We start from the raw sequence: 19,423 nt of genomic DNA on the forward strand, positions 1-19,423 counted from the left end.
CGTGACCCAAAACCCTCCAGCCTGCGCCGCTCCTGCTCTGATGAAAAGCAGGCCGCAATCCCTTTCAATTTCCCCAGTCTGCCTGGGTTCCGTTAAAGGCAATCGACTCTAGTGAATAGAAGCACTATATCACAATATGCAGGTGCAGGCGTGCTAGAGAGGAGAGACATTGTGCCTTTGGAGAGAGAGGAGCTGGCATCCATCTCTCTCAGGCAGACACTCCAGTGTTGGGGAGAAGAGCAGACACACAGGCACTGGGGCTGGGGGGAGCTGAGGGAGAAAGGAAGAGGAGTGAATAGAAAGTGGAGGAAAAATGGGCCCTGTCACATCCTTCCTTTTTTCTTTACTTCAGGTAAAAAGGAGAAGTGCAACAGGGGAGTTAAAAGAGAAGTGTGGAATGGACAAGAGTATCTGTGCAGGGCGGATAAAAAGCCTGGTGGGTGTGAGAGGCAGAGGAGGATGACTGGAGATGTTTGTTATCAGTCGTCTCCAGTCCCCACATGTCAGGGCACTGGGCCGAGGCAGAGGGGCTGATCCCGGAGGAGTGTAGGGTTAGGGCCTGTGGCCAGGGTGGAGGCCACTGTTCTGTAGAGGACCCCAGGACCACGTAGAGAGAGAAAGCGCTTCAGTGACCACGCTTGCTCATCCCCAACCCTGACCGCCCTAAACACACGCCCTCACCCTTGGGCTGTCCTCCCTATGACTGCCTCAATGCCCTGTGTGTTTAATTTATAGTGAGACTGCCTCTTGTTGTTTTATTCAACAGGGACAATATGTCCTCTCCTCACATGTTTACCATACTGTGGTCAGCATCATCTGAGGATGCCTTGTGTGACAGACAGGCTCATAAAAGAAGGACTGGAATGAAGATCAGACTTATGTAAGTCTCATAGGCTTTAGAGTTGTTCTGTTGAAGGCACTGCAGGGATGGCTGCTCCTCTTCATTGACTCTTATCCTCACATTCAATTCCATGGGAGTACATCTCACCCACACACCCACTCAGAGAGCTCCAACTGTCTGGCTCCAACTACTATGCTATGGGAACATTGGAGAGGGGTACTGAGTGCTGTATACCAGGGTCAAGGACTTCGCTTTGTTCAGCCTTTCTGAGTAAAATGACTTGCTTCATAGAAAATTGTCCTCACATGTATGTTGAGGTCTAGGTTATAACTGCAGGCAGGGATAAAATGGACCAGGTTTCTGATTTAAATACCCTGGCAGTAATTCCATACCACAGCCACCAGCTAATCAGAAAACAAATTTGGCTGTATCGATCTATACAGTATTGAAATTCTAAACCAGCACAACATAATCTTCCCCTGTGGAATTAGACACAAAGACATATAGGATCTGTCCCTAAGCCAACTGGGCCACACACTATTATCCTTCTAGGTAACTTTGGACAGGCTGAAGTTCTCAGAAATACACTAGTATCACAGACTTATTTTCATCCCAAATGACGTTATAGGAGGGAGTAATAATGACTATCCATCTACAATGGATGAAAATAACAGGCTATGCATTTCCTCCCCATTCAGCTTAAGCATTCAGAGCATAGCATTCTCATCTGCCACAGACAGGCGCCGCAGCCTCTCCTCCCTATTCCTAAATATGTTTTTCACCCATTTACAACAAATTAAGTTTCCCTCAAAGTGAATTTCAAGCTTGGCTGCATTCAGAGGGTGAGCAACTCTCTTTTCATTAATTTTCATTCTTTTCTCCTAACAAATGATCTACTGTACACCTCGCTCTCCCTCTCTCTCTCCCCTTCTATATCTCTTTCTATCTCTCCTCTTTTCTCTCTTCTTCCTTCCAGGGTCCCAACTCCCCACTATGGGTCTAGCAATGGAAAGCAATTACACTGTCAGAAAAGTGTATTCTGACCTATTAAAAAACCTGAACACTTTTAGAGAACTATTTCTTCTTTTTCCTCTTCTTTGGCCCCATGGGAGAGGAGGACTGACACTAAAATGAAACAGATACTTTTTTACATGCACAGTCCTCCATCCATGGAGTCATTTAGAAAGTAGTGGTTAGTAAATATTCATTGTCGGGCGGCAGAGAGAGCGAGAAGGACGGCAGTGCAGAGCTTTGTGGCTTGGATTAGATTTCTCTGAGAAGGAGCAAACGAGCGTGTCTGCTGCAGCGGATCCATTTGAGAACGCATCCCTTTTCCTCTGTCACTCGATAACTCACTCTCCCAACCCCCTCCACATGACTCCCACACTGCAAAGCAGCACCTACAGTACCCACTCTCCCTCAGCAGAGCCTTCCTTCCCAGCACCACCACTACCTACCTAGCCCACCACTGGAGCTAGGTGCCAGTGAGAAATGTCATCCCTGCACTGTGAGGGTTGTGGGTCTGCTAACAGTACCACCTCTCCTCTGATGCCGATGCCTCAGTATGTGAGGACAGGGTTGTTGATGATGGAGAAGATCTATCTATTATAGGTGAGTGCAGCAGGAGAGAGAGGATGAGAGAGGAGGCAGAGGTGTTGTATCTGAGGCTGAGAGAGCTGCTGCCAGCTAAGTGACAACATAAGCCATGCTGGGTGATATCCTCCTGTCCATAAAGCACCCCTCTCCTCTCTCACCACTCAGTCATTCTATCTGCGGGCCTGTGAATATAAAGTAGCTCACAGAGCCGCTCCACAATATTGAGAGAGCGTTAAGCCTTAAAGGTGTGAGCGATTTCCAATTTCAAAAATAAATATTATCTCTGACTGAGCAAATCTGCTCTTTTTGTGCCTGCATTATAATAAGTCAAGTTGGAAAATACACCACCATCTGACAAACATTCTACTGAATTATCTTTCTACCACACATAGGCTATGGCCTCCAATTCCACTTAAGATAACGTATGTTAATGACAATGGTCACTGTCTCCACCACACTAGCCATACCTACCTTTTCTCCAGCCCACTCCATTCTTTCGTCATTACTATACTAAACACTGGTGAGATGGCATTGCTATAGGGGTCATGATATGCAATAAAGCACTGAGACAACAGCCTAGAGGAATCTCATTGGTCTAGATAAAAGGCCAGCTCAATAGCATGGGGTCGGATAAACCGTTTTATCTTCAATTTCATGTGGAATAAATTCCTTGCTCTACTGTTGGGGTCAGAGGTCAAGCCATTGATCCAACCTTGCTGAGATATAACAGGTGAAAGACCCATTTATATCCCTAAATGCACATCCAGCTACATCAGCACTTTCCAACTATGTTGGAATAGAGGTCAAATACCAATAAAGGCCAGCTTCTTGTCATAGCAACCAGAGCAGCCAGGGTCAAGCAAAAGGGATCATGCATGACCCCACAACCCTTCAGAAAGGTTGAGCCAAGGTCTGGTGTATGCCATTCTAGGCTGCTGCAGTGTTATCACATATAGGCAAACAGCATTCCTCAGCAAGACGTCAGAACTAGAGATCATCAATTCCCTCTGTATGTTCCAAACGACTTCCACTTAGTGTGGTCGCTGTATGTGATATTGTGCTCTCAGCTCATACAGATGATAATGAAGGCTTGCCCAGGCAGTCTGATAGAGGCTCAAAAATACCAGTCAGCTGTTGGAGGGCTCTCCAAATTAGACCGCCATCATAGAATCATTCATGGAAGAACAGACATGGCTGCTGTCAACAGCATCCTTGAACGGGGATGTGAAAGAGTGGACACAAAGGGAGAGCAAAATGCTTCATGATGTTGTGTGAGACACTTTGGCTGCAGTTAAGCCAGTAAATGGCAAGACCTCGTGCAATTACCCAGCAGCCTGGTTTCACACAGCATGGTCATCCATCCACCATGCAGTAGGAAAGACAAACCTAGTCTCCCTCTCTTCTCTTCTCTTCTCTAGCATCAGCTACTAACGCTCAAGTCAGTTTGACCTTCTCTCCTAGCGGAAGGTAGAGTGGCTATTGATTAAATCTTGGCACGCAGTGTACAAACACAGCGATAAGCCCAGCAGACAGCCGCAGTGCCAACTCCGTGGGCCAAAGGCCCCTCTCATCCTTTATTCCCACTAACAGGCACGAAGACACAGTCCCCTACAGCCTGTCTGCAGGAGACCCAGTGGCCATTAGGACCGTAGAAAATCACCTTCCCAGACCAGCACATCATCAGACGTTTCCACACGCCTCTTTCCTCCTTGGAGCATTGGGATGGAAGGGCCTCTTTACATCCTCAGTCTGTGTGAGCCCTGAACGTTTGAAGGTGACATCCACAGGGCACTTAGAAGGCCTATTATTGTAGACAAGCTCAGAGCTGGTTTAGAATGAGGAGCAAAGGGTTTTGTGGTTATTACAGCAAGCATTGTGTAACTCCGTTGCAACAATGTCAGTTTATTGTGTTCCTATGTCAAATTTGAGGAACTTGTTTTCCTTATTTAAGCTGCACACTTCAAAATGATAAAATCCTCTGTTTTGAGAAAATACTTTTAGGGTGATTCTTTTTCCCTCATAAAACACAGTAAGTATTGTGGAACTCAGTGATGGCAGCTGAGGGGTGCAGACTTAAGGATGGTCATCGACTCCTCACTTATCATCCTGAGCAGCTCTTATTTGCACATTAATCATAGATGGCTGCAGATAAGGGCTGCTTTGTCAGAGGTGACAAATAGTGTCACAGTTGGCCATCATGACAGGAAGGGAATGGTAAAAGTGCTTTCTCTGCAACTCCTAGACTGACTCTGCCCATAAGAAAATGCTTTGTCAACTTGTGTAGCAAACACACTTGGTGTGCTTTCAATACTGGGCCCTGGCCGTCTTTTTAGCAGTCAATACGAGAGAAATGGTGGAATAGTTTAAGGAAACTTCTGCCTGGAGTGCACACACATGTTAGCAGAGAAAGGTCCAAGCAGCATCCACTCTGTCTTCATGGACTTGTCCCTCAGGGGGGAGAGTAGCTCACACAACAGTCAAGGAATGGATTGTAGGAGAAATGTTCAGAAAGAGAGAACAGGGGAATGGATACACTGCCTAACCCTTCCAACAGAAACTCTATAAAAACCTTTCATATAACCCACGAGTCCATCACAGGACTGTAGACCATCACAAAGAATGTGTTAGGGTACAAGAAGCAAGAGAGACATCCAGTATATCTGTAATGTCTGTCTTAAAAGAGCTGAAGGAAAGAAACCTTTGGCCATAAACAAAAGCCCGAGCTGCCTGTTAAGTTGTCACAGATGAACAGAGGTTTTTCCAACCTCACCCCACATCTCATTGAATGACACCTGGGCAAAGCAGATGGCAAAAAAGATTTCCATACACTGACTGACAAACATGCAAACGCATACTGCTTAGTATGCTTACAAAGCTTTGGTGTTCACCTATAGCAGCACATACGCCATCAAAAAGCTGTTTTACTATTGGTCCCTGAAGCAGATCTAGGCGCTATATAAAAAGGGAGTGGAGAAGAGAGAGAGAGAGAAAAAAACGATAAAGGGATGGTAGAGAGACGGAGGCTAAAAGGCAATATGCAGTTCAAGCATTTGTTATTATCCCAGAAGTGCAATTATAGTAGTCCTCCCCTATTACAGTGGAGCTATGATCTCTCTTTGTGTTTGGTGGAGACGAGGCATCACAATTACTGCAGCTGTTTATCGGTAGGCAGGTAGACCTAGTGTGCTACAGCTGCTTGGCCCTGAGGCCTGATTCCCTCTGCTTGTCTTCCAGTCTCTAAGTCTATCACTCTGAGTCCAGTTTGTCTCCTCCTCATCTTTTCTTACTTTGGCACTTGTTTACATTCCCCGAGACATCAGCCAATGTACACACTGACATAACCCTCCTTTCAAATCCCTCCAACAATGAAAGTTGAAAGTTAATGCGGAGTAGCAGAAAAGGGGAGGAACTGTGTCACTGACAAATTCTAGCCCTGCAGTTCTGACAAGCACTTTCAGGCTCATTCTGGTCTGAAACAATCCAAGCACCCTCTGATTTATAATCACACCTCAAATGTGTAGCTACATCTCTGAAATCAAGCTTTCCAACAAGTTCCATTTGGAGCTATGACTAGCCTATGAGCAAGCCATACCTAATGATCAGAAATAAGGAGCATATTGTACAGCACACTTTCTATCTTATGCCTCATGCACAAGTTATACTGAGTGAGAGGCTGATTGAAAATGCTATTGTTCATGCTAAGGCAATCAGTCAAGCTCACCAGTGAACGCCACACTAAATGTTGAGGCTTTTGTTTTACCCCCTGATGATTTACAATAGGTCCATTTGCTATTTAATGCCACAGTGTCATTTCTTCATGGAGTCTGCATCTGAAAGGACAATGGAACAAAAATCACTCTTTCATTGTGTGTGTAGATATGCACATGTGGTTTCTGTGTGTGTGTGTGGGGGGGGTTCTCTCAACCAGCTTCACCTGGAATGCTTTTCCAACAGTCTTGAAGGAGTGCCCACATATGCTGAACACTTGTTGGCTGCTTTTCCTTCACTCTGTGGTCCAACTCATCCCAAACCATCTCAATTGGGTTGAGGTCGGGTGATTGTGGAGGCCGGGTCATCTGATGCAGCCCTCCATCACTCTTCTTCTTGGTCAAATAGCCCTTACACAGTCTGAAATGATAGTCCCACTAAGAGCAAACCAAGTGGGATGGCGTATCGCTGCAGAATGCTGTGGTAGCCATGCTGGTTAAGTGTGCAATGAATTCTAAATAATCACTGACAGTGTCACCAGTAAAGCACCCCTCACACCTCCTCCATGCTTCACGGTGTAACCACACATGTGGAGATCATCCGTTCACCTACTCGGTGTCTCACAAAGACACGGTGGTTGGAACCAAAAATCTAAAATTTGGACTAATGAACTTATCCTCTGCAGCAGAGGTAACTCAAGGTCTTCCTTTCCTGTGGCGGTCCTCATGAGAGCCAGTTTCATCATAGCGCTTGATGGTTTTTGCGACTGCATTTGAAGAAACTTTAAAAGTTCTTGACATTTTCCAGATTGACGGACCTTTATGTCTTAAAGTAATGATGGAGTGTCGTTTCTCTTTGCTTATTTGAGCTGTTCTTGCCATACTGTAGTATGGACTTGGTCTTTTATCAAATAAGGCCATCTTCTGTATACCACCCCTACCTTGTCACAACACAACTGATTGGCTCAAACACATTAAGAAGGAAAGAAATTCCACAAATGACCTTTCAACAAGGCACACCTGTTAATTGAAATGCATTCCAGGTGACTACCTCATGCAGCTGGTTGAGAGAATGCCAAGAGTTTGCAAAGCTGTCATCAAGGCAAAGGGTGGTTCAAATATAAAATATATTTGATTTGTTTAACACTTTTTTGGTTACTACATGATTCCATATGTGGTATTTCATAGTTTTGATGTCTTCACTATTATTCTACAATGTAGAAAATAGTAAAAAATAAAGTAAAACCCTGGAATGAGTAGATGTGTTCAAACTTTTGACTGGTACTGTATATGGTAAGCTCTTCCAGCTAACATGTATCATGTGGGTGTGTGAAGCCACTGGAGGGACTTGGGCTCTTTACTGCAGCAGACGGAAAGGTCCCCTCATCCCTCTCTCATTGCTGGTCGTAATGAGATTGCTGGGCCGGGCTGTCAGAGATCCAGGACCGCAGGACATTAAAAGACAAATAAGGCCATAAAACGCCTCTATGACTATGCATACTAAACTAATCCTTAGTCTGAGTGCCAACTTACTCAGTTTTATGTCTGAACTTCTTGTATTTATCACAAAGTGCTGGTGAGGCTAAAAAGTAGAACTAATGCTGCACACTTTGGAGCCCTCATTTTGTACTTGGACATGTCATAGGAGAGTGGGAAGCATAGAAAAACTAATAGAATTCTAGAATTCTAATTATATGATGGGAACTATTGAAGGAATATGCCGATACCTGTTCTTGTCTTTGTTGCCAATTCTGGGCTCCTATTAGTTGAGAGATCACTTTCTGAAATTATTCTTCACCAACATCATCTGCCCTTTCAAACCATATTTCATAAAAATGTGACTCCTTTTAAAATTTACGCCACATTCCTTATTAATAAATGCACTTTCAACATTGCTAGCTCTCCTTGACAAATGTTATTTAAAAAAATAATAACACAAAAATAATAATAATAAGCATTTCTAATGAGTTTTTCACCTACTATTATTTGATAAGAGCAGACAGTACTGCAGGCAGTGTGAAAGATCCTCTTCCTGTTCCTGTGAAAAGAGAGAGCTCTCCTGATTACAGGCAGCAGTGTTCTCCCTCAGAGGGCAACCAGCGTGCAGCGCTGCACAGGCACAACACAGAGAGGAGACACTCTGTGTGGCTCAACCAGCCTCACCACCACACCACCTACAGTAGCACAGTCAAGGATCCCTCCTGTCCTCTGGCTACAATCACACAGAGTTGAACAGTCATACTGATAACATGAAAATGTGAAGCGGAGGACTGGTGGATAGACCTGGGCTGTGGGCTCTTTGGTAGTCTGTTGAAAACTGTTTGATGAGGGAGAGAGGACACACACGTATACGCACGCATGCGCACGCACACACACACTCACCACACTGAGCCCCAGCTGCTCCCTCTGCAGGTAGTCCAGGTTCCTGCACTCCAAGCTGTCCAGGTAGTGCTGCAGTCTGGTGTAGGTGTAGGGGTAGCAGTAAGCAAATTGGTACACATCATCCTCTCGATCAAAGCAGAAGGCAAAAGACATCACGTAGTTTCTCCGATGGTCAGGGCAACGGTAGTAGTACACATTCTTAGTCGGGAGTCTTTGCCTGCAAGGACAGGGGAACATTTCAAGGATTTAGAGAAAATTCATGTCTCATATACAATACATACTGTATACATATTAGATAATTCCCTCAGAACCTTTCCCCAGACTCTATCAGGTTGATAACCGATTATAAAGGGACAACTGCTTGCAGCATTTTGTCTATAAGGTCATTGGTATCAATGTGAGAGCATGGAACAGTACAGAAAGTTTCTAGTCTCGCTGTCATCCGGTCTGTTGTGGTAATGCCGAGGGCTACAAGGAGAGTGATCCAGGGGCCTTAAGTAGCGATCAATCAGAAATGTGACACTACTGCATCCCCTACAGCCTCTCAGTTTACTGCTCTACTCTGCTCTCTCTATTCCCCTAGCTGCCTCTGCATCTCTCCTGTTCACTGGGCATCATCTGAGTTGCATCCCAAACTAACTGTATTAAGCAGCAAATAAAGAAGGACAATGGTAGACTATGGATATTTCATACAGGCTAACAATTGATGGTACATCCCAGCTGAATGAGTGTCTACGCAGCTGATAACTGCATATAAAGCCTGTGCACATGCAAATAAAAAAGCTGACAACAAGGATATGTGAGAGAAAAGGTGGGAGGGGGGGTGAATAACGATCCACAACAAATGTTGGCAAAGAGGAGTAGAAGAGAGTGAATCTTCTGAGAGGGGAAAAAGCAATAACGGACAGGCATTGAGCTGAGGCCACAGAGAGGATGATGGGAAGAGGAGGGGGAGAGAGAGTGAGTGAGGAGGAGGGAGACAGAAGATAAGGAGAGGATGAGAAAGAGGAGGCAGATCAGAGGCTGTGATGGCAGGCTGGCGTCTCTCCTGTAGGACCAGGATCAGAGTGAGATGCTATCTGTATCTGATAGCAGCCTGCCGTCCTGAGCGGCCTATCTGATAAGCAGAGGGCAGCAGGCAGCCTGTCTCAAATGAACCTGGGACTCACTGACCCCCCTCTCAATAAGCCCCATACTCTATCGCCTCTCAACTAGGGATGGGCAGATGGGAAATAGGCTGTTGGTTTTTATGCTGACGTGCGCGCGCACACACGCATATATATATACAAACAAACACTCAAAGAAAATGCTGCTGCCGCTACAAAGTGAAATACAAAATTAAAATCAAACCAAATTAGCCGAGTTGTATAAGGCAAAGTGAGGAAAGGGGGAAAAGGCCAAGCTGATTATTCCCCTGGTAGAGGAGAAAGTGTTCCTATCTCTGTGCAAGTGTGCCTGTCTCAGCAGAATACTAATGCAGCCACCCCGCCCTGCCTCATGCCTGGCTGAAGGGAAGGAGAGAGAAAGAGGGGAGAGAGGTAGAGAGAGGGGAGTGAGAGGAGAGGGGGCAGTAAGCAGTGCTGGCCCGCCCCCCTCCAGAGTAGGCTCTTATCCAGTGTCTGCAGAGCCCCAAGGCTGGCTGCCTGGGCGGGTGACTCTCCCACACCCCTGCACTGCATCCTACAGGGCATTAGGTGGCTGACGAGCTAGTCGACAATACTACTGGGCACGGGCCCAAAGACATACACCACACATTCATATGTATACATGTGCTCAACAAGCACCATGAAGAGAAGGAATGGGAGAAGGAAGCAATAATTAAAAACTTTTCTTTTAAGAATTTCTACATTTTCACTAACTTTAATCTGCTTGTGTAATCAAGTATACTCAGTGTGATATTTTGGGATCTTGGCTCATGCAATTACCTTTAATTTAAATAAAATATATTACCTTTCATTTAAATCAAAGGATTTTATTCCTAATCAAACATATTGGTGGAATGTGGGATGAAAAATGTGTATTGGTGAAGTGTTTGTCCTGTTCATGTGAATTACACACACGCACAAACACGCACAAACACACACACACACGCACAAACACGCACAAACACACGCACAAACACACACACACACACAAACACACACACAAACACACGCTCGCACAAACACACACACACACAAACAAACACACACACACACACACACACACACAAACACAAACACACACACACACAAACACACACAATCACACACACACGCACGCACAAACACACACACGCACAAACACACGCACAAACACACGCACGCACAAACACACACACGCACAAACACACGCACGCACGCACAAACACACGCACGCACGCACACATGGACGCCCACACAAACACAGCACAATGATAGTTTGTGTCAGGAGGTCCCAGGTGTTTTGCTTCCTCCATTGCTTGTCCAGGGCTGAGTGCAGGACCTCCTGCTGTTCCCTGCACACCCAGGAGACCTGGCAGGCTGAAAACAGGGGGCCACATTACCCTGTCACACGCCACCTCGGAAGAATGAAATAAGATGACACTTTATCCAGTTATTTATTCATCTATCTGTTTGGCATTATCCAGCCGTGCAGCTCTTCCCTGTACCATTTGACCTTGTTGGCTACTGAGCGAGTCTTCGATATTGATTGTAATTACACAACAGGAATTTACTGCTGGCCATCGCAGGACTGCTTTACTGTTATGGGCCAAAGAAAATAGCTTTGTGTCTTCCTCTGGAGAGCAGCGATGCAGAGGCTGCTGTCACCCTGGTTTATATCTCTGCAGTGTCTGCTCCTGAACGGCTGCTGGCAATTCGTTTTATCTAAATAATGCTGCCCCATGCCTCTCGTACTTCAGGATGTGGTACAGTGCCCCCATTCCCAAACAGATTTATCACTGCATGTGGCAACAACAAAAAAGCCGCCTCCGATGATAATGTGCACAAACGTGGTTTCACAATTCAGTGCCACAGCAAACACACGCTCACACGTCACAAATATATTCTACACCACAGAAAGTTCCATCCTAAAGCTCAAGGTCATCAACTGAACGAGGGCTGTGAGACGTGTTAACACAACTTCTATACAAGAGCAGGCATAAATGAAGATAAGAAAAACAAAACTCTGCTTGAAATGTCTTATGTGATAACACGACTTCTCCAGCAGAATCCGGGTCAACACCAAAGAGAGCAGAGCACTAGCAGCTAAAAGCAAGCCTTTACTGAGGTGTCACTCTCCTTCCCTCTGCTTTTCAACTTCTCAACTGTTAGCAGATACAAGAGGGGCTTTGATTTTGATGTTGATCTGTTTCCTTCAGAAGTCTCAGAGATGAGGGATAAAATTGGTAGCTTTCATACTAGGGACATCTTGTCTACATTCTCAAATCAATCAAGCGTAGAGGTCACTGCAGTCACGCTACTCGCTTCTCTCTCTGCTCAAAGCTGAGCCTGTCAAGCGCTCAATGTTGGGAATGGTTTAAAATATATCCCACAAGTGCCACAGTTCTACACCATCAATTTGTGACAAATGGAAGCTCTGTTCCTAAAATAAAAATGTTTACATTTGGATGATATTTTTCACAATGATACTATACAACCATAATGTACTACCAGCCGCATTTGAAGAGCCAATCTCTCTACCTACGCTGCCAGATGTTGAACAATTTCACTTTTGTTGAAACATGGCACAGCCTCCTTCTTTTGCATACTAATCCAAGCAGAAAATAGCTTTAGAATGATCTGAAAACAGTCAAGTATGCCTCCTACTCACATGTATGATGTATCTATCCATCTTTTTAGGATGCAGATCAGACATAAAGACGGTGTCCAATCGCACTGTTACTAAGCAACCTCTCTTGCTTTGTCATTCTGTTGGCCGTATGTGATCACTGATGGTATACTGTAGTATAGTGTATAGTGATTGCCACTGCAAGTCACTGAATGTCCTGGAAAGCATAAAATCAGTGTGTGGGTTTAAAACAATGTACAGTAGTCATGGGTTGTTAGTAGGCTCCGGGCTTTCCTTTGGAAAGGCATCTCAAAGCCCACTTTCTGGGGAGACAATAAGCAGTTTACAGAGACATCTGAGCCTGAACAGGGACCCTCTGAAGCTGAGTGGTTTAAACAAGCCGCTGGAAGATTTTCTAAGGTGTTAACATCAAAACCGTTAAGAGATTTAATTTGCTGTCTTGTCCCTTTTTCCACAGCATTTTGGGGAAAGACAGAAGTTAAAATAGGCATCACACGTGAGATGTGACATCCATGTCAGAAGTGTTCACTTCTCACCATTCAACCCTCATGATTTGCTTGTTCTATTCACTCTAGGTAAATGTGTCTCCCCAACGTTATGCTGTCTGATATCAGCGTTTAAAATATCATTTTCTTTAGAGACTTCAATAAATTACAAACCCTTGGGTGAATTAGATGAACAAACAGGCCAACAATCAATATCAGATCAAATTCATAGAGCTTACCATGATTGAATAGTATGCAGCAGTAGATACCATATTCTATCAGAGTTAAACAAATCCCACCTAAAAGCACCAAGTACTATGTGTAAGAGCAAAAAATGCCTTGGCTCCGTACTTTGTTCTATTGCAAGAGCATGTGGGTCATGCTTCACCTCCACTCATAAATGCTATGGGGACGTAGCCATGTTAGAGCTAAGAGCCTGGCGAACAGCAACACACACATACAGCCTCCCAGACCTTAAATCATTGGGTCATTAGACCTGAAACCATAAACTCAAAGACCCAGAGAAATGCACTGGGGTTGTATATTCCAATCTGCTTGCATGCAGAAATGGAAACTATGAGGAACTTGAGCCACGTCCAAGACACTAAGGTGAAATTCACTAATAGTGGTTTCTTACATCTATATAAAAAAATCAAAATTCTTTATCCCTATTTGGACTGGTGATTAAATGTGAAATCATAGACTGACATAGAGTGGATTTTCAGAGTATGAAATTAGAGGAGGTAATGGATGAAAGTGGATAATGGATAAAAATGAGAGCTATTGTTGCAGAGAGGAGTAAGAAGGAAGTGGATTATATAGGTATCAGGTCACATAAGAACATGTAAGGTCGCTGCGCATCACCATGGTGCTTCTTCTGTTTATCACACAAACAAGACACCACTCCCCAGCTCACTTTTATTCATGTTTTAAGAGCGTCGCAAATTCTCTCGACCAAATCACTCAGAACACACACACTGGGTACTTAAGTATTCAGCTAGAGGCATCGACTCAACTTCAGGGTTCGTTTTATGGCGTCATTAAATATATCAAAATAAGTCATCAAAATACATGCCATTAGAATTACTCAGTGGGCTCGGGGGTGATAAATTACGGTACTGCTGACAGGTCTTTGAAACACAGTGGAAGATTTTTTCCAGTTTGGGTTGGCTGGGTAGTGGTGGTATGGAGGGAGCCAGGCAGGCAGCACTGTAAAGTGGGTTCATACAGTAGGGTCAGTGGTGAAGCATAGAGGCTTGTGATGGAGGATAGTCCTTCTACAACCCCTCTTCTGGTGAGTGGGCTGCATTATATTACTCTGTGGTGCGGAAATATTCCACTCACATCCGTGTGCAAACAGTGGACCTCATTCATACACATATCACTCATGCACAGCCGGTTCAACAGACAGACATCTCCACGGGTGTAATGTGGATGTCAATGTGACGTAGGGCCAGTGGCTTGCGATCGCATTCAGAATCAAAACCAGGGCAAACATGTCTTAAATGAGGTCTTGAGAATCCTGTCCTGTCTGATCAAGCAACCTTGTACCGTGCTCAGAATCATCCTGGAGAGGAGTGTAGCTGTGCCAGCACCCTGATTGACCAGCAGATGGCCACACCTCTCGGTGGTGTTCAGTAGTGGCATGACCTTCCCCTCCCTGCTACAGACAGTCCCAGGTCCACTCGCCTGTCTTTAGATCTCTCTAAAGTACTGTGGTCAATACCATAGCACTAAACTTCATCCAAAACCTGTGAACCAATCTGAAAGTTTGAATACAAACTTGGTGTGGATAGTTTAGATTTTTCTCAATGGGGTAAATTAATTTGATTAACAGTGGACTATGTGCCAGACAGGGCAGAGGGTTGACTACACCGCAGCACCCTCCCCTCGCCCAGGCCCGCCCATGGCTCCATGCTGGTGCAGCTACAGGTCCCACTGTGCTGAGAGCAGATGATCACCCTGCCATCGCCAGCGTGGCGCCACCACCCCACTCTGGGGCATGAGGGCAGGTGGCATTAGTCTGGGAGGGGGGCACTAACACGCCACAACCATGATGTCAGTGTTTCACCCTGGTGTGTGTGTGTGTGTTGATAAATGTGTAAGAGGGGTTATGATAACAGGAACAAACACCAGCTCCCCATGCACCTACACCATGCAGCATTAGACCCCACCCCACATTAGTGTTCAGTCTCAGCCAGGTCCCAGGGGAGCCACAATGCCACAGAGTGGTCTGGCTGAGGGCTGACACCAACACACCCATCACACCCATCATACTAGGACTACAGCTAATGTGAATATGCTAAACATGGAGTAAAGCGCATGTCATAATGACTCATAATAGAAAAGCTGTTTCAGATGCACTCACTTCTGTAGACAAAAAAACTGCTGGCCTTGCCCAGCCGCAAACAACAGAGAAATCACACATTCTATTAGACACACTGATAAATCAGTAAAAGGTGTCTGAAAGCATGTTGTAAACAAATACAGTGTCTATGAGATAAAGAGAGAGAGAAGAGAGAGAGAGAGAGAGAGAGAGAGAGAGAGAGAGAGAGAGAGAGAGCAGGTGGAGTGGTTGTGAGACCTCTCTCTCTCCTCTACTCTCCTTTCCCAGGGGAGATGTGGATGTGTCTACTGTCTGCATCAGCTCACTGGGTGGAGTGGACCCAGGGAGACAGCCTGGCGCCAGACTGGCTGGCAAACAACACTTCAGACACACTCACGCACACATAAGCACACAACCAACTCAAAAAAACAACAACAAAAACACACACACATTTCTTAGATCCGAGACATACTGTTGAGCAATCTGCTCCTGACAACTGTACCGCATTCATTCTCCATAGAAGGCGAACAATAGCTCGCTCTGTTAATTACAGGAAGGCAGACATGTAGCTTAATGTAGCCTAGGGCAGTGTGCTGGAGAGATGCTGTTGAGATGGAGTAGAGATGGTGGAGTGACAGGGCTTTTTGAGGGCTAATGCAGATGCATCTCCAGATTCAATTTGCCTGCTCTCTGATAGCATTATCTTCCCAGACAGACAACCTCCCCTCTCACTCCTTTGTTGTCTGTGAACTTACCTCAAGTATTTACGTAAACATTCATACTGGGATAGGACAGGAGTCTAACGTGAAATGTGTAATGATTCCTGTAGAGTAAACCATATACAGTAAATTCACCCGCAGGTTCCTGAAATATATAAGTTGTGTTGGAAATGTGTTCATCAAAGGAGACATGTATTCTGCAACAAAAAAACATAATTTCTGAAAGTGAAATTCCAATGATGAAAGTATTCCCATCTCAGCTCTCTGTGTAAAACCTCTTTGTTGCTTTCTCTCAGCCATAACGTAAATCTAAAAATGCACATCCACATAGTCATTAAATAGAGTACGACAACAATGATCTCAGCTGTATCATAACCATGTTACTGTGTCTGTGTCACTATGACTCATCAGATAGAGGTTAGGCTGATGAGATCATCCACTCTCCTGATGGCAACATGACAAATCATGAGGTCACAATGAGGTCATCAGAATAATGTCATACACTTAGAGTGATGTCATAGTGTACACAGGAAATGAAGAGCATGAACCAGTAATTTCACTGGAGAATGACCTCACACATACACAAGGACATTAGGACAAAGGATAGCTACAATCCTTATGAGATGCAAAACAATAACATCATATTGGAAAGGATCTGCACTTTGTATTTAGGATACTGCCTCGACAAAAGCTTCAAGTATAATTTGACCACAACCGGCATTAAAATAATCATTGTGATTCTACTACAAAATGCTACATTTTCCACTTTGTTGTTTTAAAAGAAGCCAATTTTACTCAACAACCAAATCCAGCAGGCTCTTCGCCTTCTCTAAATGGAAATCAGTGTTGTGCCTGTTAGGGCATGGCAGGTGAGTCTCTATCTCTCTCTGCTTTCTCTCTCCCCACTACCACCCAGATCTGTAAACCATCTGTCCCCTGAGGGTGTCCCTGCCTGGCACAGCCGGCCAGCCTGTCTGACCACATCCCCCCTGGCACCGGTGGCAGCTGTGGTGTTTGGGTTCTCTCCGCTCGCTGCCTGCAGGCAGACTGGTGGCTCCAGGTGCCAGGGGGGTAACTGGGCGCTCGGGCTCCCAGACAGCAGATGCTGCCAATTAACTTCCACGCCACAGGCTGGTATTGGGGCTGGGGGAGCGGGAGCAGGAGCGGGCACCGCACTTATTGAGGTTGACTGGAGTCAGCTAGCGAATCACAGGCTTAGCACAGCACTACTATCCTCTTACTGTCTCTGTGCCCTGTCCCGGGGCACCACATGTCACATCAGAGCCTCTGAGAGGCACAGCTCAATTACGGTAGAGGAAGAAACAATACATTACCCTTCACACTCCACCGCTATCATTCACAGTCAAATCACTTGAGCATCCGCTTTTGTTTATTCGCATTTGCTTCATTTCCCAGTTATGTTGAATTTAATTTAGAGCCGAATGTACTTTTATCACAGCTGGGCTGGCAATCTCAGTCTTTGATTGAACTCGGCGAATTGTAGCGCAGTCAGAATAACAAAAGGAAACCTTGTGGGATGAAATAAGGCCAGCCAGACCGTAGCCTCTCTAAGAGATGGTAGGAGTATACTGTAGGTGTATAATGGAATAGGGATGGATGACATGACATGGAGAGCTCATCAATAGAGGGAGTGAGACAAAACAGAATGGCCTCCAACAAGTGTGGTGTAGATGAGGAGCAGATTGTGATGAGGGGAGAGGCACGAAATACTGTATTTCACAGGTAGGCCGGGGAGACCATCCCAGCTCTCAGCCTCTCTGATGTGATGTGTTGGTGTGGGTGTGAGTGACAGCCCTGCTCGGCCACAGGACAGCAGTGTGAAAACAGAGCCTGACCCCTGGACCACAGCCCGCCCCGCCCTCTCTTTCTCTCTCTCCTTCCCTCACACACACTCAGCACAGAGGGGATGTGACAGCCATGACATTGGGCAAGAAAGGGGATCAACTCTGCTCTCTGAAGAGAAGGGGCTTTTTGACTTATTGTGGGGGATTTTCTCTCTCTTTCTTTCACACACGTCCACACACACAGTTACATGGAAACACATACACACACGTTTTCTGGTCAGAAACCAAGCAGGGATGAGTTGACAGTGGGTGAGTAATGCGCATTGTTTGCTTGCTTTCTCTGGCTGTGTTGACAGGCCATTACAGTGATTACCTTGGACACTGGGAATTACAGGTCATTTTGGAGAGATTCTGACTGCCGAAGCCTTGCCCTTAAAGCCTCAATGCTCTCAAACAACATTTCTATAGTCGGGTCAACAAAATACAAACCTCTGTATGCCTAATGTAACAGAAAAACAAACAAAGGAAACATACAACTAGAATCTTACACTGATGCTCCATCACATCTGACTTCCATCATCACCCCCATAAAACAACCCCCTAACATATACCTAAGAGTAAAAGCTAACCATCCACACTGTCCCAGGTCACCAACTGATCAACTACATGACTAACCAGCATTGCTTTGCACTAAGCAGCACTGTAGTGTTTAATTGATGCTTGCTGCTCTTTAATATCCCTCATGGGAGACAGAATAGCAAGTCTTGGGGCCACTTTGTCACCAGAGTCTCATCCGCCATGCGCAGAGTGACAGATGACTTGTCGCAGAGCTAAGCGAGAATTTTTACTGCAGATTGAAAAGTGGAAAAAAGAAAGAAAGAAAGAAATTGCTCCATTACGCCACAAAGGTAAATCATTCAACGTGCTGGAGCCCTGGGAATGTCATTTACACATATCCGTGCATTTTCATATCCAAATACAATTAGATTTCCCCTCTTGCTGTGTGTGTGTGTGTGAGTGATTTTGTTTTACTATCCTTAGGGTACCAGAAGTCCTCACAAGGATAGTAAAACAAGGAAAATTCAGACAAGTGGTGACTAAAACCCGCACAAACTTTCACAGATGCACAATCGAGAGCATCCTGTCGGGCTGTATCACCGCCTGGTACAGCAACTGCACCGCCCACAACCGCAAGGCTCTCCAGAGGGTGGTGCGGTCTGCCCAACACATCACCGGGGGTAAACTACCTGCCCTCCTGGACACCTACAGCACCCGATGTCACAGGAAGGCCAAAAAGATCATCAATGACAACAACCACCCAAGCCACTGCCTGTTCACCCCGCTATCATCCAAAAGGTGAGGTCAGTACAGGTGCATCAAAGCAGGGACCGAGAGGCTGAAAAACAACTTATATCTCAAGGCCATCAGACTGTTAAACAGCTATCACTAACATTGAGAGGCTGCTGCCTATATACAGACTTGAAATCACTGGCCACATTAATAAATGGAACACTAGTCACTTAAATAATGCCACTTTAATAATGTTTACATATCTTGCATTACTCATCTCATATGTACAGTGGGGCAAAAAAGTATTTAGTCAGCCAACAAATGTGCAAGTTCTCCCACTTAAAAAGATGAGAGAGGCCTGTAATTTTCATCATAGGTACACTTCAACTATGACAGACAAAAAAAAAAAATTTAAATCCAGAAAATCACATTGTAGGATTTTTGATGAATTTATTTGCAAATTATGGTGGAAAATAAGTATTTGGTCAATAACAAAAGTTT

The 19,423-nt window shown here is 45.1% G+C and overlaps 1 protein-coding gene across 1 annotated transcript in view; it reads right to left on the bottom strand.

The window, feature by feature from the left end:
- agbl4 (AGBL carboxypeptidase 4) overlaps positions 1-19,423 on the bottom strand; it is a 400,664-nt gene that overhangs the window by 196,815 nt on the left and 184,426 nt on the right. The window contains exon 5 of the mRNA XM_024421584.2: positions 8,527-8,743. Coding sequence (XP_024277352.1) covers positions 8,527-8,743 — 217 coding nt within the window. The remainder of the gene's footprint in view (positions 1-8,526; positions 8,744-19,423) is intronic.

This window comes from Oncorhynchus tshawytscha, linkage group LG05 (genome assembly GCF_018296145.1).
Source record: "Oncorhynchus tshawytscha isolate Ot180627B linkage group LG05, Otsh_v2.0, whole genome shotgun sequence".
NCBI lineage: Eukaryota > Metazoa > Chordata > Actinopteri > Salmoniformes > Salmonidae > Oncorhynchus > Oncorhynchus tshawytscha.